Consider the following 20,273-nt stretch of genomic DNA (forward strand, 5'->3'; position numbering starts at 1 on the left):
AACAATTTCTAGAGGTTATATAAACAGAGGTTTGAGAGAGATTTAGAAGTGTCTCGCAGGGGTAGGTTGGTCATTTCATACGGAATTTAAATTTTGTCATTTTAGATTCAGTGGTACAAAATACACTCTCAATGGTACAAAATATAATTTTAGTGGCATTTAAAAAAAGGTTTAAATGTCTAATTAGGTTGTCAAATAATACCATTACATCTTAGTGGTACTCAATGCGGTTTTAGTAGTACTTATAAAAATCCTCAATGGTACAAAATAGACTCTCAATAGTTGTGTTCATAATTTTTTTGTCGTTTTTGCACATGAAACCATTTCTGACTCTAAAGGTGGGCCCTACATCACCTTTTTTTCACTCTCTATCTCTCTCTTCCTTTCTCCCTCTTTTTATTACATTTGTTATATTATTTTATGTTGTGAGACATTTTATTATGTCTCACAACACTTGAAATGTACTTCCTCCAATTTCCACACCTTTCTCCAATTCTTACTCATTCCATAACCCCTATATATATGTACATGCTTTCTTTCCCATATCTTTTACTACAACATAATATCTTTAAAACAAAAAATCACTATATTATTTTATTCTCTTACAAAAAATAAAGGAAAAATTGCGGAAAATAATACAACCTTTGGCCGATTCTTTTTTAATAATACAACCTTTCGATTAATTATTAATATTACAACCTTTAGGGGGTGTTGAATTTTAACAGGCAAAACAACTTGTAACCTGTTGGACAGGTTACCCATGACACGTGTTGTCATGTAATTGGTTTAAAATTTTTTAAAAAATAAATTTTAATTAAAATTGTTTAATTAACTTTTAATAAAATAATTTTAATTAAATCTTTCAAAAAAAATAATAATAAAAAAAAAATAAAAATCACCTACCAGGCCACCACCCTGCACCACCACCTCTCCCCTGTTTTCTTCACTCCCCTGACATCACCACCCAACCAACAACAGCAACACCGAACCACCCCAGCATGTCCCTCACAACCCCACGACCCTACTCCCTCACTGCCACCACTGCAACACAATCAGCACCACCTCCAAGCACCATCAATCATCATCCCATGAATCGCCTCGCCAACCACCACAACAACTCCCATCATCTTCGCCATGCCAACAAGAACAAGCAGAGCAGCCACCACGACTCCAATCGCCACCAATCACCGCCAACAACCACTAACCTAAAACCACCTATCCCCTGCATCATAGCAGCTCCACCACCGCACAAACTTGCATCTACCAGCCACCAAATCTTCTCCCTCAGTCATCCAACATCGACCACATTAATTGCAACAATTCTCAACCATCGTTGCTCCAACACCATTGCAGGCGCATAAGTGAACCTCAATTAAGCCCCAATTTGATTGGAACTGTTCGCGGGCGCGCATCCATACATCGCGGCCTTGATTTGATGCTCGATGATTGCTGTTGAGGATAAATGGTGGTGATGATTCAATGATGATGATTGATGGTGGAGCTTGGTAAAGTGCGGTGGAATCGGGGATGTGGTGGTCGATTTTCGCGGGTTAGGGTTTCGCTTGGATGGTTGGTGCGACGGGTAAGAGGAGGTCGTGGTAACAGGGGGGTAGGTCGGTGCGTGGCGCGACGGGTGAGGGGAGGTCATGGTGAGCTGGACGTCGGTCGTCCAGTTTCTGGGCTGGGGAAGAGGTTAGCTGCGTGAAGGGGAGGGGGAGAAGGAATGGTGGTGTCGTGGTGAAGGTGGTGGGTTTTTTTTTTATTTTATAAAAGTTATTTTATTACATAATATATTTTTAAAATAAAAAATATTAAATAATTTTTTTAAAATCAAATTAAATTAACAAAACCAATAAAATAACGACACGTGGCATGGTGATCTGTAAAAACAAGTTACCAACCGGTTTTCCTTGTTAAAATTCAACACCCCCTAAAGGTTGTAATATTAATAATTAATCGAAAGGTTGTATTATTAAAAAAGAACCGGCCAAAGGTTGTATTATTTTCCGTAATTTTTCCAAAAATAAATCATGGCAAATAATTGGTGTTATTGGATTTTTAGCCAAGCGCATTTGGGATGAGATTAAGGATAGCATTAGCTGAGAAAGGAGTGAAATATGAATATAGACATGAAAATTTAAGAAACAAGAGTGAATTGCTACTTAAAATGAACCCGATTCATAAGAAAATCCCAGTTCTAGTTCATAATAACAAATCGGTTAGTGAATATCTTATTATTGTTGAGTACATTGATGAGGTTTGGAATCAGAACAACCCTTTGTTGCCGTCTGATCCTTATCAAAGGGTTGTGTCTCGTTTTTGGGCTGATTTTGGAGTGAAGTATAAGAGTGGGTACTCAACTTTGACAAAAGTTGCAGATTGAGTACTCAACTTTCATTTGTTGCAGACAGAGTACTAAACTTTGTACTCAACCTAATGGACTTGTTATAGCCGGTAATCAACAGCTAATAAATGCAAATATGAATATATATTTTTTTTTCATTCTCTTGAAGCTTGTGAAGCTGAATAATTGTCAGAGTACATATTTAAACCAGGAAAATGAGAACTGTAACTGTATTTCAAAAAATGTAGTCGTTACAAATGAAAGAGCTAAGGCCAAATAATATATAAGAGTGCTTCTGAGCCTTAGTTTCTTCACAACTTGGTTTGTGAAATTTTTCCTCAAAAAATAGTGCTGCTGTTGGGTGAATCTGCAAGTATTAGGAATAAGGGAAATCAGTCACCATGTCAAAATTAAGTTCAGGTTTTAGCTCAAGCCCAAGTAGGTGTCACTGTGGTTTGCTTGTGTCTAGGACAAGGGCTTGGACAAAGGACAACCCTGGAAGAAGATTTCTTGCATATCCAGATTATGATGCAGACACTAAAAGAATAGGGTGTAAGTTCTTCAAGTGGACAGATGTTGAAGCACCAACAGATTAGCAGACTGATGTTATATTGGGTTTGATGGAGGAGAATGACAGGTTGAAACATGAGATGGTGGGAATGAGGAAGCAACTTTGTGAAGCTAATGAATATGCAAGGAAGATGAAGGTAGAAAACACATTGATGAAACTCAAAGGGGTGTTAGATTGAATTTGAGTTGGCAACTGTGGGGCTTTATAGTAGCTGCAGTATTAGGGATTTACTTTTATGTAAGGCATATTTAAAATTAAAATGTAAGAAGTTGTAGGTAGTATGTTACCTTAGTTGTTCTTGCTAGTTCCTCTCTTCTTTGCTAGGTCATGTAAAAGTTCAAAATGTACTCAGATGATGCTATTTGGCAAAGGAAATGAATAAAAGTTGTTGTATTAACCCACCTGTAGTGATTTTTGATGTTATAGTTGTTGGATCATGGTGGCTGTGTTGTGATGAAGGGGGGGTATTCTTGACTGCAGGAATACACAGTCTGTTCCCCATCATAGTCAGAGTAAAATGCCCTTTAAACATGTTGTGTTGTTGGTGCAGGAACATGATTTTGGTGGTTTAAACTACCTTGCATCTAATTAAAAAAAAGGTTAACATTTAACTGCAATATTAGTGAAAATAAAACTCAAATTTGTAAATTTCTTATTGTTGCAACTCTCTGAAACCCATTTGGGTAAGTGTAGATCCCCACTCCCCTCATATGCATAGGTAGTTGAGGTTAATGTGTTGCTGTTGTTGCAGAAGTGGAGTTTTCAGTGTTTCTGGTGTTGTTGTTGCTTCTGTCTCCTGCTGCAACATTTTTGCAACCCCTAGCATTATGGCCTTGGACACCACAAAGTCCGCAAGTGATTACACCACCTTTCCTCTTGAGCTTCCCTGCTGCAGTTACTTTTGCTGCCTGCATTCTTCTCTTTGTTTTTGCCCTGTGATTAATTTTCTTGAGCTTTGGTGGCAAAACAAGGTCATTAGATAATGCCCATTCCTGAGGTCCATTTAAAGGCTCTAACAAGTGCTGATATGCTTTTAGGTAAGTGGATTTTGTGAAATATTCATTGACATATGGCTTAGGATGGTCTGACTTTTTCCACACTGCAACTACAACATGTTTGTAGGGGATGCCACTAATTTGCCAAGCTCTGCAACTACAAGTTCTTTGAGCAAGGTTCACAACAAATTTGTCTTGAGTAGCACCTTCTCTGACCCCATAACAAAACCCACCATCCCAATAAGCATTCTAACCCCTAGCCCAAACCTTGCATGTTTCCAACTTTTGTTGGATCCTAGGGCATAAAAACATTTCCTTGATGGCAATCTGATCCCTTTTCTTATGATGCCTCTCCATTACACCTTCCCTTATGTTTTCCAACATGGTGATTATTGGTTTATGCCTTATGTTGAGAATGTAAGCATTAAACACCTCACTCATGTTGTTATCAACACTGTTACAACATGAGAGTGGGGTGTAAAATGCCCTGCACCATTTTTTGTAGTTTCTGTTCATGAGATCCTCATCAGCATCTTCTGAAATAGCTCTCATTAACTCAATGTTTGCGTTGAATTCATTCTCAGTTGTACTTTTGGCTATCTTCCAAAACTGCTTTCTGAATTCCAACCCCCCACCAAAGGCTGATCTGAAATTACAATATACATGTCTTCCACACACCCTAGTCTCAGCTTCAGGGAATGTGTTTGCAACAGCAGCAAGCAGACCCTTCTGTTGGTCTGACATAAATGTGTACCCTGCCCCACCATAAGTAACTAAATCAGAACCTAAAAGCTCTAAGAACCAAGTCCAAGAATCTGTACTCTCTACCTCCACTACTGACCATGCTATTGGGAACATTTGGTTGTTCCCATCCCTCCCTACAGCAACTAATAGCTGACCACCAAAAGGCCCATTCAAAAATCATCCATCCAAGGAAATGATCCATTTGCATCCATCAAGGAATCCCTTTTTTAGAGCTTCAAAACACAGGTAAATTCTTTCAAACACATTGGCATTCAATTTAAGTTTTACTGTATTTCCCATGTTACTTCTTAGAATTTCAGCTGCATATCTAGGAAGCAAACCAAATTGGTCCTCATACTCACCAACAATGAGTTTTTGTCCCAATTTTCTAGCTCTGAAAGCTAAGTACCTACTAACTTTCAACCCCTTTTAAAGCCATACAGTCTCTATAATATCATGCACCTTCATGTATGGGTTAAGTTTGAATTTGCTTTGAAAAAACCTAGCTACCCATGAAGCTGTTACTCTCTTGCTTGTTTGTTCCCTACCACAAGTATGCTCACCAACATGAGTTTTAACCATGAAATTTCTTTTCCCTCTCTCCCAAGATGCCCATATCCTCCAAGGACAACCTTTGTCTTTGCTCTTGCAATGCCCACCGACCACTATTTTTGTCATTTCTACTGAAATGGATGTCTCTACCAGTCTGAATACAGTAGTCAGTAAGAGCTATTTTGAATGTCACTGAATTCTAAAATGACTAACCAACAAAAAACTTGCTAGCACTCCCTTCAGACCCTCCTTTTACAGTATTCTTTCTGTTACCCACAGGTTGTACCAGGTACCCATAGTCATCCTCATCAGATGACTCATAAGGGCTGTCTGTCCCACTTTGTCTATCAGAATCACATGCATATCCTGATGGATTTGTTCCCTTTGATTCTGCTAGCTTTCTTAGCATGACCAATTCATCCTCATATGATTTCTCTTTCTGTTTCTCTTCATTCAACCTTGTTCTAGCATTCACAATCTCTGCATCATCCTCATCTGACCCCTCAATATCATAGTCTATAAATGGATCAGTACTCCTAGGCACACCACTATTAAGAAGTTCAACAAATGAGCCATGTCCACCTACTCCAATACCTATGTGTGAAGGTACATGTGCATGTTCATGTTCTGTATATACTTCAATAACCCTAAACTCCAACAACAATGAAAGAAAGGGGTCACAGGAACTACTTTCAAACCCCAGAAACCTTATACCACATTGAAAATCCTTTTGGGATCCAAGAAATGCACTTTGACTATATCTTTATACCCTAGACTGTTAATAACTTGTTTCACATACACAGAGTCAACTTCTTCTGGTATGTCATCAAAGGTGTTGACTCTTCCCCCATTGTATATAAGTTGACCTTCATCTTGATCCCGTTCCCCACCATGATGAACTATTATGCAAGGTTTCAAATGCATCTGTTCTGTTATACAAACATGGCCAAATTGTTCATAAGTTGATTGTCTTAATATGTCAATTGAGTATATATATATATATATATATATATATATATATATATATGTATATATATATATATATATATATATATATATATATATATATATATATATATATATATATATATATATATATATATATATATGTAACACAAGTTCATACATAATTACCAATTTCATTCATTTCATAAAATATGTCCATTATATCCACACAAAAAGGTAGGCTCAACTACATCCTACAATTAGCATTACTACTCTGTCATGGCATAGTGACAAGCAACATCTTATAACTTGTCACAAAAACCTACTTCATCCACAAAAACCTACATATGCCATGACAGAAGAAACACCTAAAACCACTACATCAGAACAGAGGTAATTTTTCTTACATCAGAAAAAATAAAAAAAACACATAAAAGCTTATACTAGCAGCATCCCCCAAAAAAAGCCTTAACATGCTGCACCTAAGACACCCCCGCCCTCTTGCAACTACTCCTCCTTGAACAAGAGTGGGAACCCGTCAAAGTAGACGGTCATGTCCTTGTTAACCCACGCATGGAGGTCGCGGCCGTTATTAAACAGCACATCGTGGAGGATCCACTCCTGAATTGAAGCCCTAGGGCCATGGAAAGGGTAGCTGAAGGCCATGTGACGAAGGCGCCACAAGACCCGCCACTTCTTGCAGGTCCTTGCCATACTCTCCTGGTCCTCCCAGAGCAGGCAGTTGAAGATGTGTGTCACAAACACATCCTGCTGGCTGAAGAGAGGGTGTGCATCAGCAAGGGCGTCCATACCTAAAGTCCAACATTTTTTTAACCAAAAGTTAGTGAGGTGTACTTAAACTAAGCCTCTCTTCAACATACAACCCACAAACCTTACTTTCTCTAATTTTTAAATAACAAATTCAACACTGTAGTCAATATTCTAATCTTTGTTTAAGCTAAGTCACACTTTACAACAAAATAAGCAACAAAAAACATATGTTATTCATGCGAAAAAGACAAACATTCACTTTTAAGAGCAACAATACAACCAACAAGTACCAAATTCAATAACGTAAAGACAAAGAATGAGAATATACCTTCTCCAGAGGTTCTTTTTGCAAGTTTCCTGTCTCGTTCTTCAGCGAGATCAATGGCTAACAGAGTCATTCGCTCCTAAAAATTGCAACTTTCTTCTTTTGGAGTTTTTTTAATGGAGTAAATGATGAAGGTCCCCCCCCCCCCCCTTCTACTTGCTTTTATAGGGAAAAGGGAGACAAAAGCTTGTCTGAAATAAGGAGGGAGAGGTAATCTTGGGAAGCTTGCCAAAGAAGCTTCGTGAAGAATAGTTTCCCGCCACAAGTTCCTCGGATTTGATACAAGAGAGAGCATCTTCGCACATTTAACAACGAATGTCATCATTACTCTGTTTTCGAAATTCAAAAAAAATAAAAAAATTTCTAAACCGGTTGAAACCGGATACAACAAGTTACTCGCCGGAATACTCCCTCCGATTAGTACTCTCCCAAAGTTAAGTACCCAATTTGCCACTTTTGAAAGTTGAGTACCTTATTTGCAACTTTTGTCAAAGTTGAGTACCCACTCATATACTTCACTCGCTGATTTTGTTAAGAAAAAAGTACCTTCTTTTCGCTTCATTTCATTCTTGTATTTTACTTTGTTTATTTGAAGTACTAATAGTACTCTAATATAGTATACTACCTTTGCTTCTTATTGGTTACAAATTTACAATGGCCAAATACATGTTTATCTGCCAGATAAACGAATTTTTGTTAATTTGATGACATTTTTGTAAATATATTGAAAAAACGTGGTCATTTATTCGGTACTTTTGGGGAGATGTTCAATTATTGTTTGCAACTTGCTTTTACTGTTTAGTAAAGAAATTATACATATACCCCTCAACTAATACATGAAAAGACACATGTACCTCTCCTTTAGTACTTGAAAAGACGATTATACCCTAAAATAAACAAATAAATTTATTTATCTGGGGAATTAACCAGGTACAGCTCGGTTAAAATACATAAAAGAGTATTAATTAACTTCATTTGTTTGTTTCAAATAAAAGATGGAATAAAATAATAACATTAACAAGTCTTGGGAATAATTTTTTATGTAATGTATTACATAGAGATTACTACGTATTTATGATTATATTGGGAGTGTAGTAGAATTTATAATTTTGGGGTTTTAACTCTCAAATTTTGCTTGTTTTAGGCTTGTTTTCTTCAAGATATAACATGATTATAACTGGTAATTAGGGACTATTCTCATACGATTATTTTTAGTTCAGTTCAGTTCAACTCTATTAAGTTCGGTTCAGTTTAGTTCAGCTTCTAATTTCATTCTCTTATAAAATATTCATTTTAGTTTAGTTTAGTTCAATTCAGTTCAGCTCAGTTTAGTTCATTCAATGAGAACAGTCAATGAGAACAGACCCTTATTAAATTCACAAAAAATCCGTCTTAAAAAAAATAGAAAAGAAAATTCAACGAAAATGACATAAGACTTGTTACCTTGTTAGGCTTGTTTGGTTGTATTCTACTGTTGTTTTGTTTAAATTTTGAGAACAACAATGAACAATCCAAGTTTTTTGCACCAAAAAAAAAATATAATCCAATTTAAAGCTTATGTTGTCTAACATATACTAGGTAGCAAAATTGTGAAAAATACAATAAAAATAACGGTTTTTTTACCATATATCTGTGAACTTTTGTAATCATTGTATACCCCCAAGTTTTCACAAAAATTAACCGTATACCCTTAATGATTAATAATTGTTAACTTCGTCAGTCATTAGGATTAACTATGATCCTAAACCACCCTAAATACACTGCCTTATTTTCGAAACCACTCACATTCCTTTTTCCCACCCACAAAACCACCTCAAATTTCCTTTTTTCATCCTTATATGAATCATACAAATATGATTATGGAGATTTGGAATGCTATCAGGGGATTCTGAAAGGAGAAGAGTGGTTTCATATACTAAGGGAAAGATCTACGGTAGTTTCAATGCATAATTAACCAAATTCCACTCATCTTGTTGTCATTGAGGATATATGGTGAATTTTTGTAGCAACTTAGGGGTATATGGTGAATTAAAAAATTTTCATGGGTATATAGTGAGTAAACATAAAACTCAGGAGTATGTGGTAAAAAAATCCGTAAAAATAAATTTAGAGGAATGAAGTACTTCTTAAACATTTTACATAGTAATCATCAAATAAGTTTCATGTTTGTAAAATATGGGATGACTACACAATAAAAATCTATAGTATAAAAAGTTGGAAAAATAACCCTTATTAGTGGTTTTATTAATATAACAGCTACTATATTTAAATAGCAACATTTAATTACAGTCATCCTAATATTAATTGTTTAAAATAATTAATGGAAATTAGGCATATTTAAGACTTTGTGCGGCGTAAAAGTTCAATTTTTATATACATTAGGATGAAGAATTAATGGAAATCAGGCATATTCTGGTGGTTATTTTTTAATACTACCTCCGCTTCTTTTTAGTTGGCACGTATTCTTTTTTAGTAAGTTTTTTTTTTGTTCACACGTTTCCTTTTTAAGTAAGTTTTTTACCTTGCATCTATAAGCTACTCCATTTGTTTTTTTATTCTCTCTAACTCTCTCAACTATTCTTAATATATGTGCCTAAATCAAACGTGTCAACTAAATAGATACGGAGGAACTAGAATAACAATGTGTTGTGTGATTGCGTGACCGCTGGTAGTTTACACGTCGGTTTCATGTGAGGATATTTCAGTGAAGTGTGTAGTACACTATATGGTAGTAGGAACGTGTTATTAAGGCTAATTGTCTAATTAAAGCCATATTAAATTTGGTGGTCCACCGGTCCTAGATAGGAACTTGTAACTTGACATTTTTTAATTTTTAAGAAAATGATCCGAGTAGTTTTTAAATCGTCTGTAAAAAAATATCACGAACTTAAAGTGTAAAGAATAAGTTGAAATAATTTTAACAAAAAGGACACACAAAATATAGAGAAAATACAAGTTATCTTCATGATAAACAATAGTTGTTTATCATTAGAGTATAATAGTAATTTTAAACATTTAAGTATAGGCAATTTTATGATTTCATGTATAAAAAAAATTAAAACTATTAACCAAATGCTAACGGCGTTAATGGAGGTGTTGGTTGATTTGAAGGGCTTCAATGGAGATTTCAGAGACTTCAAAAGAGAATTCAAGCTCAAGGGTTGCATCAATGGAGGAACTCGTCACGCCTACCCTTTGGGGTTCACCATACCATTCATTTCTCTCTTTTTTCTTAGGGTTTTTGTTGAATCCAACTTCACGAAAATGGTGGTGGGGATGTTGGAATCAATAATTATGTCAGTGTGAGGCGTGTGGGGATCGACATGAGAGAAGAAGATGAGGCTTCTAGCATATATGGTGGTGGATTTGGTTTACTGCAAACATACAATTAAAAAGGAGTAGTAGCATAGATGAAGAAGCAAGGAGGAAGAAGGAGATAACGTCCGTTATCTAAGCTAGAAAGCACAAAATAAAAAAAATATATTTTAATCAGTAGCACAAATTCCAAAGCCAATATATTACAATTTGCCAAATAAACAAGTTTTGTTTATTATAAGGATGTATGGGGGCTACCTCGGAAAAATATAAAAGAATGAGGGCAATATACCCGTGGTCTCTATACATGTCCACCATGAATGCATGATTATAGTTGCTCCAATTTAATGACTACATAACACTAATGTGTAAGTCGTACTTATAGATATACTAGACTGGAAAGAGAGTTTGGACCACAAAGGGTGCGGATCAAGAGGCAGCTAAGAAAGAGATCCCGTCAAAAAAAAAAAAAAAAAAAAAAAGAAAGAGTTCATTGAGCACATCAAATTATTGGAGCAACAACTTGGTGATAGGCCTTAATTATTTTGGAGTAGATACTTTTGGTTATGTTGATGTTACCCTAATTCCGTTCTATAGTTGGTTTTACACGTACGAGATATTGGGTAACTTCAGCATCGGAGAGTCGTGCCCAAAGATCAACGAATGGGCTAAGAGGTGCATGGAAAGGGAATCTGTTAAAAAATACTCCCGAAAGAGAAGAAGGTGCAGGGGTTTTTTTTTTTCTGATAAAGAAGGCCATAAGCGGATCCAAGGGGGGGCCTACCCGGACCTTGGCCCCCCTAATGCATAGACTTTAATGTTGCCTATGTTTTTTTATTTGCATCACTTTTCTTATGTGGGTGTTTTTTTTAAATGCATCACTTTTATATTTGGTAACTTTATACTACTCCCTCCGTCCCTATTTAATAGTCAATTATTCCATTATTCGTGTCCCAAAATATTAGTCACAATTGCTTTTTTTAAGTACCATTAATATTAACTTTTTACCAAAATTCTCTCTAATTTGCAAAATTATTTGTGCAAATTTCAATTTTTTATGTAAATTTTGATTTCCCATGTATTTTAATTACTTTCTCTCTCTACTTTTTTGCATACTCAATGTAAATTTACTTTTTCAATGTACTTTTGTTATTTTTGTTATTCATGTTTATTAATTCACTTGAAAATTGCCCAAAAGTAATTATCAAATAAGGACGGAGTGAGTATATTTCATCATTTCTCTCTATTACTTTAAATCCTACTCAATTTATTTCATCATTTCTCTCTCTTTCATAGTTTCTACTAAAATAATGACAATATCTATCCTCTCTCACATAATTTCTCTTTCATGGCTCCAATCTTACTTTTCCAATAATTTTTCACCCACTCACAATATTATATTACTTCCCTAAAACTTTTAACAATCCAAATAAAAAAAAACAAAAAAAAAAACGGAAGGAGTATTGTATAAATAAAAAATCTTGTACAAATATTCATGTTTTATACTAGGCTTAGTTGGTTAGTTACTTATTGCATAGATTTGGTAGGTTAAGGGATCAAATATTCAAATCCCCTTGTTTTCAAATTTTTTTTTGGACATGTGGGCTTTTTCTTTTTCGTTTTTTTTTTCTTTTCTTTTTTTTAATAAAAAATTGTGAATTCTGTCCACAAATTTTATTTATTTATTTATTTTTTTTGTTATTGCAATGTAAGTTTTAAAAAAATCTAAGACAATATCAATCTTTATAAGGATTTTTTGTAGGACTTTACATACTATAAGAGAATTGCATGAATCATATTCATAAGCATCTAATCACCAAGATCAATGCAAAACAATTAAAGAACAAATAATATATTTGAAGCGTGAATCAACGTGCAATCGAGAAAGAACAACGGGAGATATAAATCCCCAAGTGTGATTCCTCTACTTAGTCCACGGGCACAGATCAAACCTCCACTAATGCTAGTTAGTTGTAATTGAACGCTTCAATAAACCTTTAACGGAGAAGAGAGTCACGAACTAACCACGATCCACCAGCACAAACACCACGCGCCACCAGGGATGTGGCCGACTGTACGGATAGGGGAGGAGAGGGGAGGGTCGTGAAAGTGAGAGAGGGATTAGGGTTTGGGACTTGGTTACTTGAGTTACAATTAACTGACTTGTAGATTGTTATTTCAATCTAAGTCATGGATCTTATTTACAGATCATATCTCTAAGTAAGATTCCATGTCAAGCCCAAACTCCATGTCCTAATCAAAGTACTCTAGCCCAACACTCCATATGGTATGTCATGATCTCATGATGCCCGTTAATGAACCTCTTACTTGTTTAACCCAATACCCTTGTTGTGTGGCCTTATAGGATCCATTCTATCAGGCTTTGAACTATTTAACTAGCCCAAAGATCATTTGCCATATCTAGCACCAGACAATGACTACCCTATAGAATAAACTAATTATTTTCATAATAGTGATCCTTGATATATCTAGTAATTGTACTTATCGAAAACATAATTCCTTCATTAATTTATTTATTTTAAAAAAAGATTTTGGACCTACTCATGAATATGAAAATGAGAGTAATAAAAGCACATGGAGGAATACATACTTGGCTACCTGCACACAATGAACAAGGTAGTAATTTCTACTTCTTCCGTTTCTTTACACTTGCAACACTTTCCTAAAATAGAAATGTCACAATAGTTACAAAGTAATATAAAAGGTAGATTTTTTTATGGTAAAAATTGTACTATTACCTTTAAATAAAGCACATCTATTTTGTGGTTATAAAACTACCAATTTATTAATGATTTTTAGTGTGGACTTTGGTGTGGCGTATGAGGGTACAACAGAGGATAAAGGTATTCTTATGGCTTGTTTTACAAGATATAATACAAAGCATTGCTAATAGATTTAAGAGATCCTTGACTAAAGATCCCTGGTGTAAGTTATGCCCCTCTAAAGAGGAGAACACCCTTCATTTGCTTCGTAATTGTAAAGCTTCTCCTGAAGTTTGGAGGCAAGTGGGAGGGAAAGCTAATGCAATAATGGTTCCCTACAACAATGGATAGTTAGGAATATAAAGGTACAAAAACACAACACCTTATCTCGGAAATATGCCCAACTTTTTTTGCTATTGTTATATGGTGGATATGGAGGTGGAGAAATGTCGTTGTGTTTGGGAAGTCGAATGAAATTCCAGTCGATGTAAAGCAATTTCTTTTACAAAAATTAAAAGAAGTTTGGAGAGTCTTAGGTGATGATTTTGTAAGCTCTTCTGAGGCCCTGCTGCTTGTAAAGTAAGCTTTATCAAGTGGTGTGCTCCTCCTAATAGATGGATGTCACTTGATGGGGCCGCGAAGGGGTCTTCTAGACCAACTAGAGGTGGGGCTCTCATAAGGGATGAAACTGGTAGACTGAAGTATGCTTATTCCCTAAAACTTAGAGATTGTTGTCCTTGTAGTTAAGTATGGGCTAGAACTTGCAAAAAGGCTTAATGTAAGAAAGTTGCAAGTCCAACTTTATAATCAAGCAATCACTCAAATTCTTAATAATACGAGTGACTATCAAGGAGAATGCTATCGTGATGTCCAACATTGTGAAATTTTTGCCATGGAGGCGGATGCACGATGCTCCGTGCATCCTTTTTTTTAAAGGAGGAATGAATATTTAATTGTTCAGTAAAGAACATACAGTTGCCAACATTGCAAAAGTCTAATTCTAAGGCCAGCATTGCAATAAACAACGCATTGCCAGCATTGCAAATGTCTAATTCAAAGACTAGAGTGTGAGATAGAAATAAAGCATATTTATCGTGAAGCAAACTGATGAGTGTCATTTATGACACTCATTTGGTTTCTTTTAGGATGATTTTGCATGGTTTTGTATCTCTTTTTACTCTATTTTCTCTAGTTTTACTTACATTTTATTTACTTAGCTATTTCATTAGAATTTTTCTTATTTTCTTGCTTTTCTAGTATATTTTGCATTTTTCTTCTTTACTTGTTTAATTTCCTATGTTTATAGGAAGTTGGTGATGTTTGAGATTCTTAAATTTTCCCTTCTCGAAGTTCAAGTCAAGAGAGGGGGTCCCATTTCTCCATTTGAAGCCTAAGAGCAAGGAGTTCAAGAGCTTGGTCATACAAGTTGTGCCTTCATTTAGTGTGGGCATGAAGGAGTCGTGTCGAACCCACCAAGAAGCTCTCAACTTACTGCCTATTGCATCATGGCTCATTCGAAGCTCGTGAAGACAAGTTCTGCCTCACCAAGGGATCTCCCCTGCTCCAGCTGCACGGGCGCGCACGAGAGGGGAGCGGATGTGCCAGGTTGCTGCGCCGCCGCGCAAGACCCTGGAGCGACCGCGCCCCTTCTTTCTTCTTGCTCCGTACCCTTTTTGTAGCGGCCGCGCAAGCTTTTGATGGGCCACGCTCTTTGAGGTCATTTTTAGAACGTCTAACTAACTTCCCTTTAGTTAGTTTTACTATATAATGTTTTTCTAATTTTTAGAGAGAGAATTAATTAGAAATTAGATTAGATTAGAACTGTTGATGAAATTTTAGAGAGAGAAGCTCTAGATTTTGGATGATTGTTCTTGGATTTTTAAAGAGAGAAACTTGATGATGTTAATGAATGCTATTTCAAATCTTCTACTTCTTTGATTTTGATCAAGGTTTTGTAAGAATTCTTTACCTTAAATTTAATTTGATGTTTTATTTTTGAATTTGAGTTGAATTACTTGTTGTTTGGTTAATTAGATTTTAATAAATTTTTATTACTTTGACAATGATGAAATTTGTGATTGATTAAGCTTTCTTGTTTGAATTTGTAATGAGTAGTGAGTAGTTTTCTTGTTAGGGGTAGGGTCAAGCATGAACATGTGATATTTCTTGATTAATTAGGAGAATTTCATTAATCATCTTTCTGCTTAAATTGGTTAGTGAAATTTGCGCATGTGTTCGATAACTTGAGGAGTGATCAACCTCAACTATCGTGCTAGATTGCTCATTAGGTTTCAATGACACGAACAATTGGTTTGGAATCTATTATTATCGATTGAGCTTGATTTTTGATATTCCTATTGGGGTCATTTGTAGAGACATCTAGCTTGACCCTGGAAATAGCCTATTAAGTGATTTTAATTGCATTTATTGCTTTCCTTCGTGTAGTCTGATTGATCGATTTCCTTCCCAAATAGCTTGTATATCAAGAGTTCATGTGAATTCCAATCCCCTAGAATCCTTTATATTTTCTTGTAATTTTTTGATTGATTTGATCTCCATTAATATAACCAACACACTCCCTAGCTTTCGGAATAGCTTAGCATCGACCTTAGCACTCCCTCATTCCCTTGGCATTGGACCTAGACTTACTATATACCTCGGGTTGGTTTAGTTTCATAAATATCTTTTTGGCCGGGAATTCTAGCCCACAACGACCTAGGTTTACCTTGCGTCAAAAAATGGCGCCGTTGCCGGGGAAGGAATGGTGATTGCTATTGTTGTTTGAGTCTATTCCAGTTATTTGAAAAATACAAAAATATTTTCTTTCTTTTAGGCTACATTTATAGCCGTGCTACTAATAATTTCTTTTGAGATTGTGCGTATATAGCACGAGGTTGTTCTCTATTGCAAATTGAAGCATGGGAGAAAATTCAAGAGTGGCATTAAAGGAAATAGGAGTTCCGGGAGCTTATAGGTATGAGAGCGGGATTGGTCTACCTACGACACCGACAAATGATTTCGAGATAAGACCCGGCATGATTACTTTGATTGAGAGGCGACAATATAGTGGTGCTAAGCGTGAGAGCCCTCTCAACCACCTTACAGAATTTGATTAATATTGCAATAAAATCAAGGTGAACGGGGTTTCTCAAGAATTCATCCGCCTAAAGCTTTTTCCCTTCTCCCTTATCGTGCGTGCTCTATAATGGTTAGACAAGGAGGTGAAGCCTAGTTCTTTGACAACTTGGGATGAGGTTACTAAAGAATTCCTATCCCGCTTCTATCCACAAAAGAAAATGGTCGAGGCGAGAGCCCTCATTCAAGGTTTCAAGCAAAAGCCGAGCGAGAGTCTTTATGAGGCGTGGGAAAGGTACAAGGAGTACCAAAGAGAATTTCCTCATCATGGAATTCCAACGTACCAAATCATTCAAATTTTCTATGGAGGATTGAGTCCTCAAGGCAAGTCTTTCTTGGATGCCGGTGCCAGAGGCCCTGTCATGAATTAAATGGATAATGAAGTAGTGGATGTCATTGAAGACGTGGTTAGACACTACATGGATTGGAAAGAGGGGGAGAAAGAGTTGACAAGCAAAGGAGGTGTATCGGTGTATTAGGTTGACCACATCAATGCCATAAACAACTTGTTTTCGCAAATCTCGGAACTTGGAAAGGAAATAATTACAATCAAGGCTGAGCTTGAGAGTGCTTCTTTTAAAGTTCCGGTTCATCCCTCCCAAAATAAGGGGAGAGGCACATTTCCTAACTCAAATCCCTTTTCCTCTTTTAGCAACAAGTTTAGTGGTTGTATGCATTGTGATTTGTGTGAATCATATGACCATGATGCTTCAATTTTTCCTATTGCTTCTTTTAATGGATATGATGATTATGTTGAAAATGGGAATGAACATGTGAACTTTGTGTCTAATAATAATGTTGTACCTAGATTTTATAGTCAAAGATATAATGAAAATGGGAATTACAATAATGGGAATTTTGATAGTTATAACAATAATGGGGTTTATGGAAACCGAAGATTTAGAGGTTTCCAAGGCAACTATAACCATCAAGGTTATAGCAATTAAAACCAAGTTAGAAGCAATTGGAGTAACAATCAAAATAGGGAAAATTTTTAAAACAATTGTAAAAAAGGTCCCCCACCTAGTTATACTCCAAAGGCTCAAATTAAATATGATAGTTCTTATAGCTAATCATCTCTTTCAAGAGGTAGTTGTAGCTTGGAGGATGTCATTGAAAATCAAACCAAGGTATTGAACACTTACATGTTATCTAGTGAAAAGAAGTTTAATGACATGATGGCTTATAGGAAGATGTTAGAGAATCAAATTTCTCAGTTGAAAAATGCTTTGAAAGTGCATGCTTGCCCTTATTCACTATCATCTCAAGGTGTAGATCCTAAAAAACCAATCAATGCCATAGTGACAAGGAGTGGTAGGATTCTTGAGAGTGTACTGCCTAGGGAGAGTGAGGGTAATGAGAGTCCTAAGGAGATTTTGGTTGAGGATAAGGAAGAAAGAAACTATTTGAAAAAAGATGAGGTTGTAAAACCAATTCAGAAATAAAAAGAGAAAGTAAGAGAATTTATCAAGCCTAAGCTCCCATACCCCCAAAACTTTAATAGGCATAAATTAAATGAACAATTTGGCAAATTCATAGAGATTCTTAGGCAACTTCATCTTACCCTCCCATTCACCGATGTCATTGACTAAATGCTGAGTTATGCAAAATTACTTAAGGACATTTTGACTTGGAGGAGAACTTGTGATATGGTGAAAACAGTTAGCTTGACCGAGAATTGTAGTGCTATCATAATGAACAAGATGCCGCCTAAGTTGAAGGATACCAGATATTTCTCTATCCCTTTTACTATCAACAGGACTCAAATTAATAATGCCTTGTGTGACTTAGGAGCTACCGTTAGCCTTATGCCATACTCGGTCTATCAAAAACTTGAGATAAGAGAACTTTCACCTACCAAAATTACCTTACAATTAGCTGATAGGTCCATTAAAATCCCAAAAGGTAGGGTAGAGGATGTTACCTTAAGGGTAAGGAAATTTGCGATCCTGGTAGATTTTGTTGTGCTTGATATGGATGAAGATTCAAATATCCCCATCATTCTAGGTAGACCCTTCCTTGCTAAATCGAGGGCTTTGTTCGATGTCAAAAGTGCTAAAATTTCTCTAAAAGTGAGGGAAGAAGAGATTGAGTTTGATATGAATGAGAGTATGAAATACCCTTCCACTTCTTTAGAGAATTGTATGAGAATTGAAATTTTAGATGACATTGTTAATTCCATGAATGAGCACTTGATCACCTTTAATGATCCTCTTTAGTGTGTTTTGTTGAACAAATAAAAGATAGGGGAGCATGGCAAAGAAATGGCTTCCATTAAAAGAGTCATTTATGAGAGATTGGAAGGAAGTGATGAGTAAATGTGCATGAAGATCTCAATCCAAGATGCTTTGCAAGTGGCCTCAACCAAGGATGGTAAAGGTGTTCCAACGGTAGAGCTCAAACCTTTATCATCACACCTTAGGTATGAGTTCTTAGGCTCAAACTCTACTTATCACGTGATTGTTAGTGCATCTTTTAGCAAGAGCCAAGCTCAAGAGTTATGTGATTTCTTGAGAAGGCACCAAGGTGCTTTAGGATATACCATTAATGACATTAAGGGTATAAACCCTTGAGGACGGCGTTCTTTCTTTTATTGAGAGGCAACGAAAGCTACATTCCCAAATGGGAGAGATAGTGAAGAAGGAGATCACCAAACTTTTGGATGCGGTAATTATATTCCTCATCTCGAGCTCTAGGTGGGTCTCCCCCGTTCATGTTGTCCCAAAGAAGGGAGGAATAACCGTCGTTGAGAATCAGAAAGGTGAGCTCATTCTAAGGAGGACAATCACGAGATGGAGGATGTGTATAGACTATAGACGTCTAAACATATCTACCAATAAAGAGCACTTCCCCTTTCCTTTTATTGATCAAATTCTTGAGAGACTAACGAGGCACAAGTTCTATTGTTTTCTTGATGGTTATTAAGGATTTTTTTCCAAATCCCTATCCACTCGGAGGACTAATAGAAAACAACCTTCACTTGCCATATGAAACATTTGCTTATAGGAGAATGTCGTTTGGCCCTTAAATGCTCCCGCAACATTTCAAAGATGCATGATGAGTATATTTGGAGATATGTTGGAGGAGGAGATGGAGGTGTTTATGGACGATTTCTCTGTTGGAAGTGTTTCATTTGAGGCATGCCTTGAAAACCTTGAGAAATGTCTAGCAAGGTTTGAGAAGGTGAACTTGGTTTTAAATTGGAAGAAGTGTCATTTCATGGTGGAGGAAGGCATAGTCCTAGGCCACAAAATTTCTCACAAGGAAATATAGGTAAACAAAGTTAAAATTGAGGATATTGAAAAGCTTCCACCTCCGGTCAATGTGAAAGGAGTGAGGTCTTTCTTAGGGTATGCCGGGTTTCATAAAAGATTCATCAAGGATTTCTCACTCATTGCAAAGCCCCTCAATGATCTTCAAAAGGACGCCGAGTTTGTATTTGATGATAAGTGTTTGGAAGCATTCAATATATTGAAGGAGGCTCTAACTCCTATTGGTCAAGCCCTAAGATGGGATTTACCATTTGAGTTGATGTGTCATGCGAGTGATTCGGAAATTGGAAGTGTCTTGGGTCAAAGAGTGGATAAAAAGTTTCATGTTATCTACTTTATGTCAAAAAGACCCTTAATGGAGCTCAAACGAATTATACAACAACGGAGAAGGAGTTCTTCGCAATAATATTATTTTGAGAAGATCCGTTATTACTTATTAGGCTCTAAGACTATTGTTTTCACGGATCATGCGACTCTTAAATATCTCTTTGCGAGGAAGGAATCAAAGCCAAGGTTGATTCGTTTGGTGCTCAAGCTTCAAACTTTAAACTTTTGACATTGATATTAGAGATAAAAAAAAA

General features: G+C 36.1%; 1 protein-coding gene and 2 pseudogenes across 1 annotated transcript; 2 read left to right on the forward strand and 1 right to left on the reverse strand.

Annotated features, from left to right (window-relative positions):
- The first annotated feature begins 2,041 nt into the window (after positions 1 to 2,041).
- On the forward strand, positions 2,042 to 11,427 carry LOC145627945 (putative glutathione S-transferase parC pseudogene; annotated as a pseudogene).
- Positions 11,428 to 16,596: 5,169 nt separating this feature from the next.
- Positions 16,597 to 16,694, reverse strand: LOC145629671 (small nucleolar RNA R71; annotated as a pseudogene).
- Positions 16,695 to 18,228: 1,534 nt separating this feature from the next.
- On the forward strand, positions 18,229 to 18,639 carry LOC145627947 (uncharacterized). Its single transcript, XM_081680287.1, has one exon. The coding sequence runs from the start codon at positions 18,229 to 18,231 to the stop codon at positions 18,637 to 18,639; it is 411 nt and encodes a 136-aa protein (XP_081536413.1).
- Positions 18,640 to 20,273: the final 1,634 nt, after the last annotated feature.

Source organism: Chenopodium album, chromosome 4 (genome assembly GCF_948465745.1).
Source record: "Chenopodium album chromosome 4, dcCheAlbu1.1, whole genome shotgun sequence".
NCBI lineage: Eukaryota > Viridiplantae > Streptophyta > Magnoliopsida > Caryophyllales > Amaranthaceae > Chenopodium > Chenopodium album.

Excerpts from the sequence above, each read along its gene's own strand:
- LOC145627947 (XM_081680287.1), top strand. The coding sequence starts at position 18,229 with ATGCCATACTCGGTCTATCAAAAACTTGAGATAAGAGAACTTTCACCT.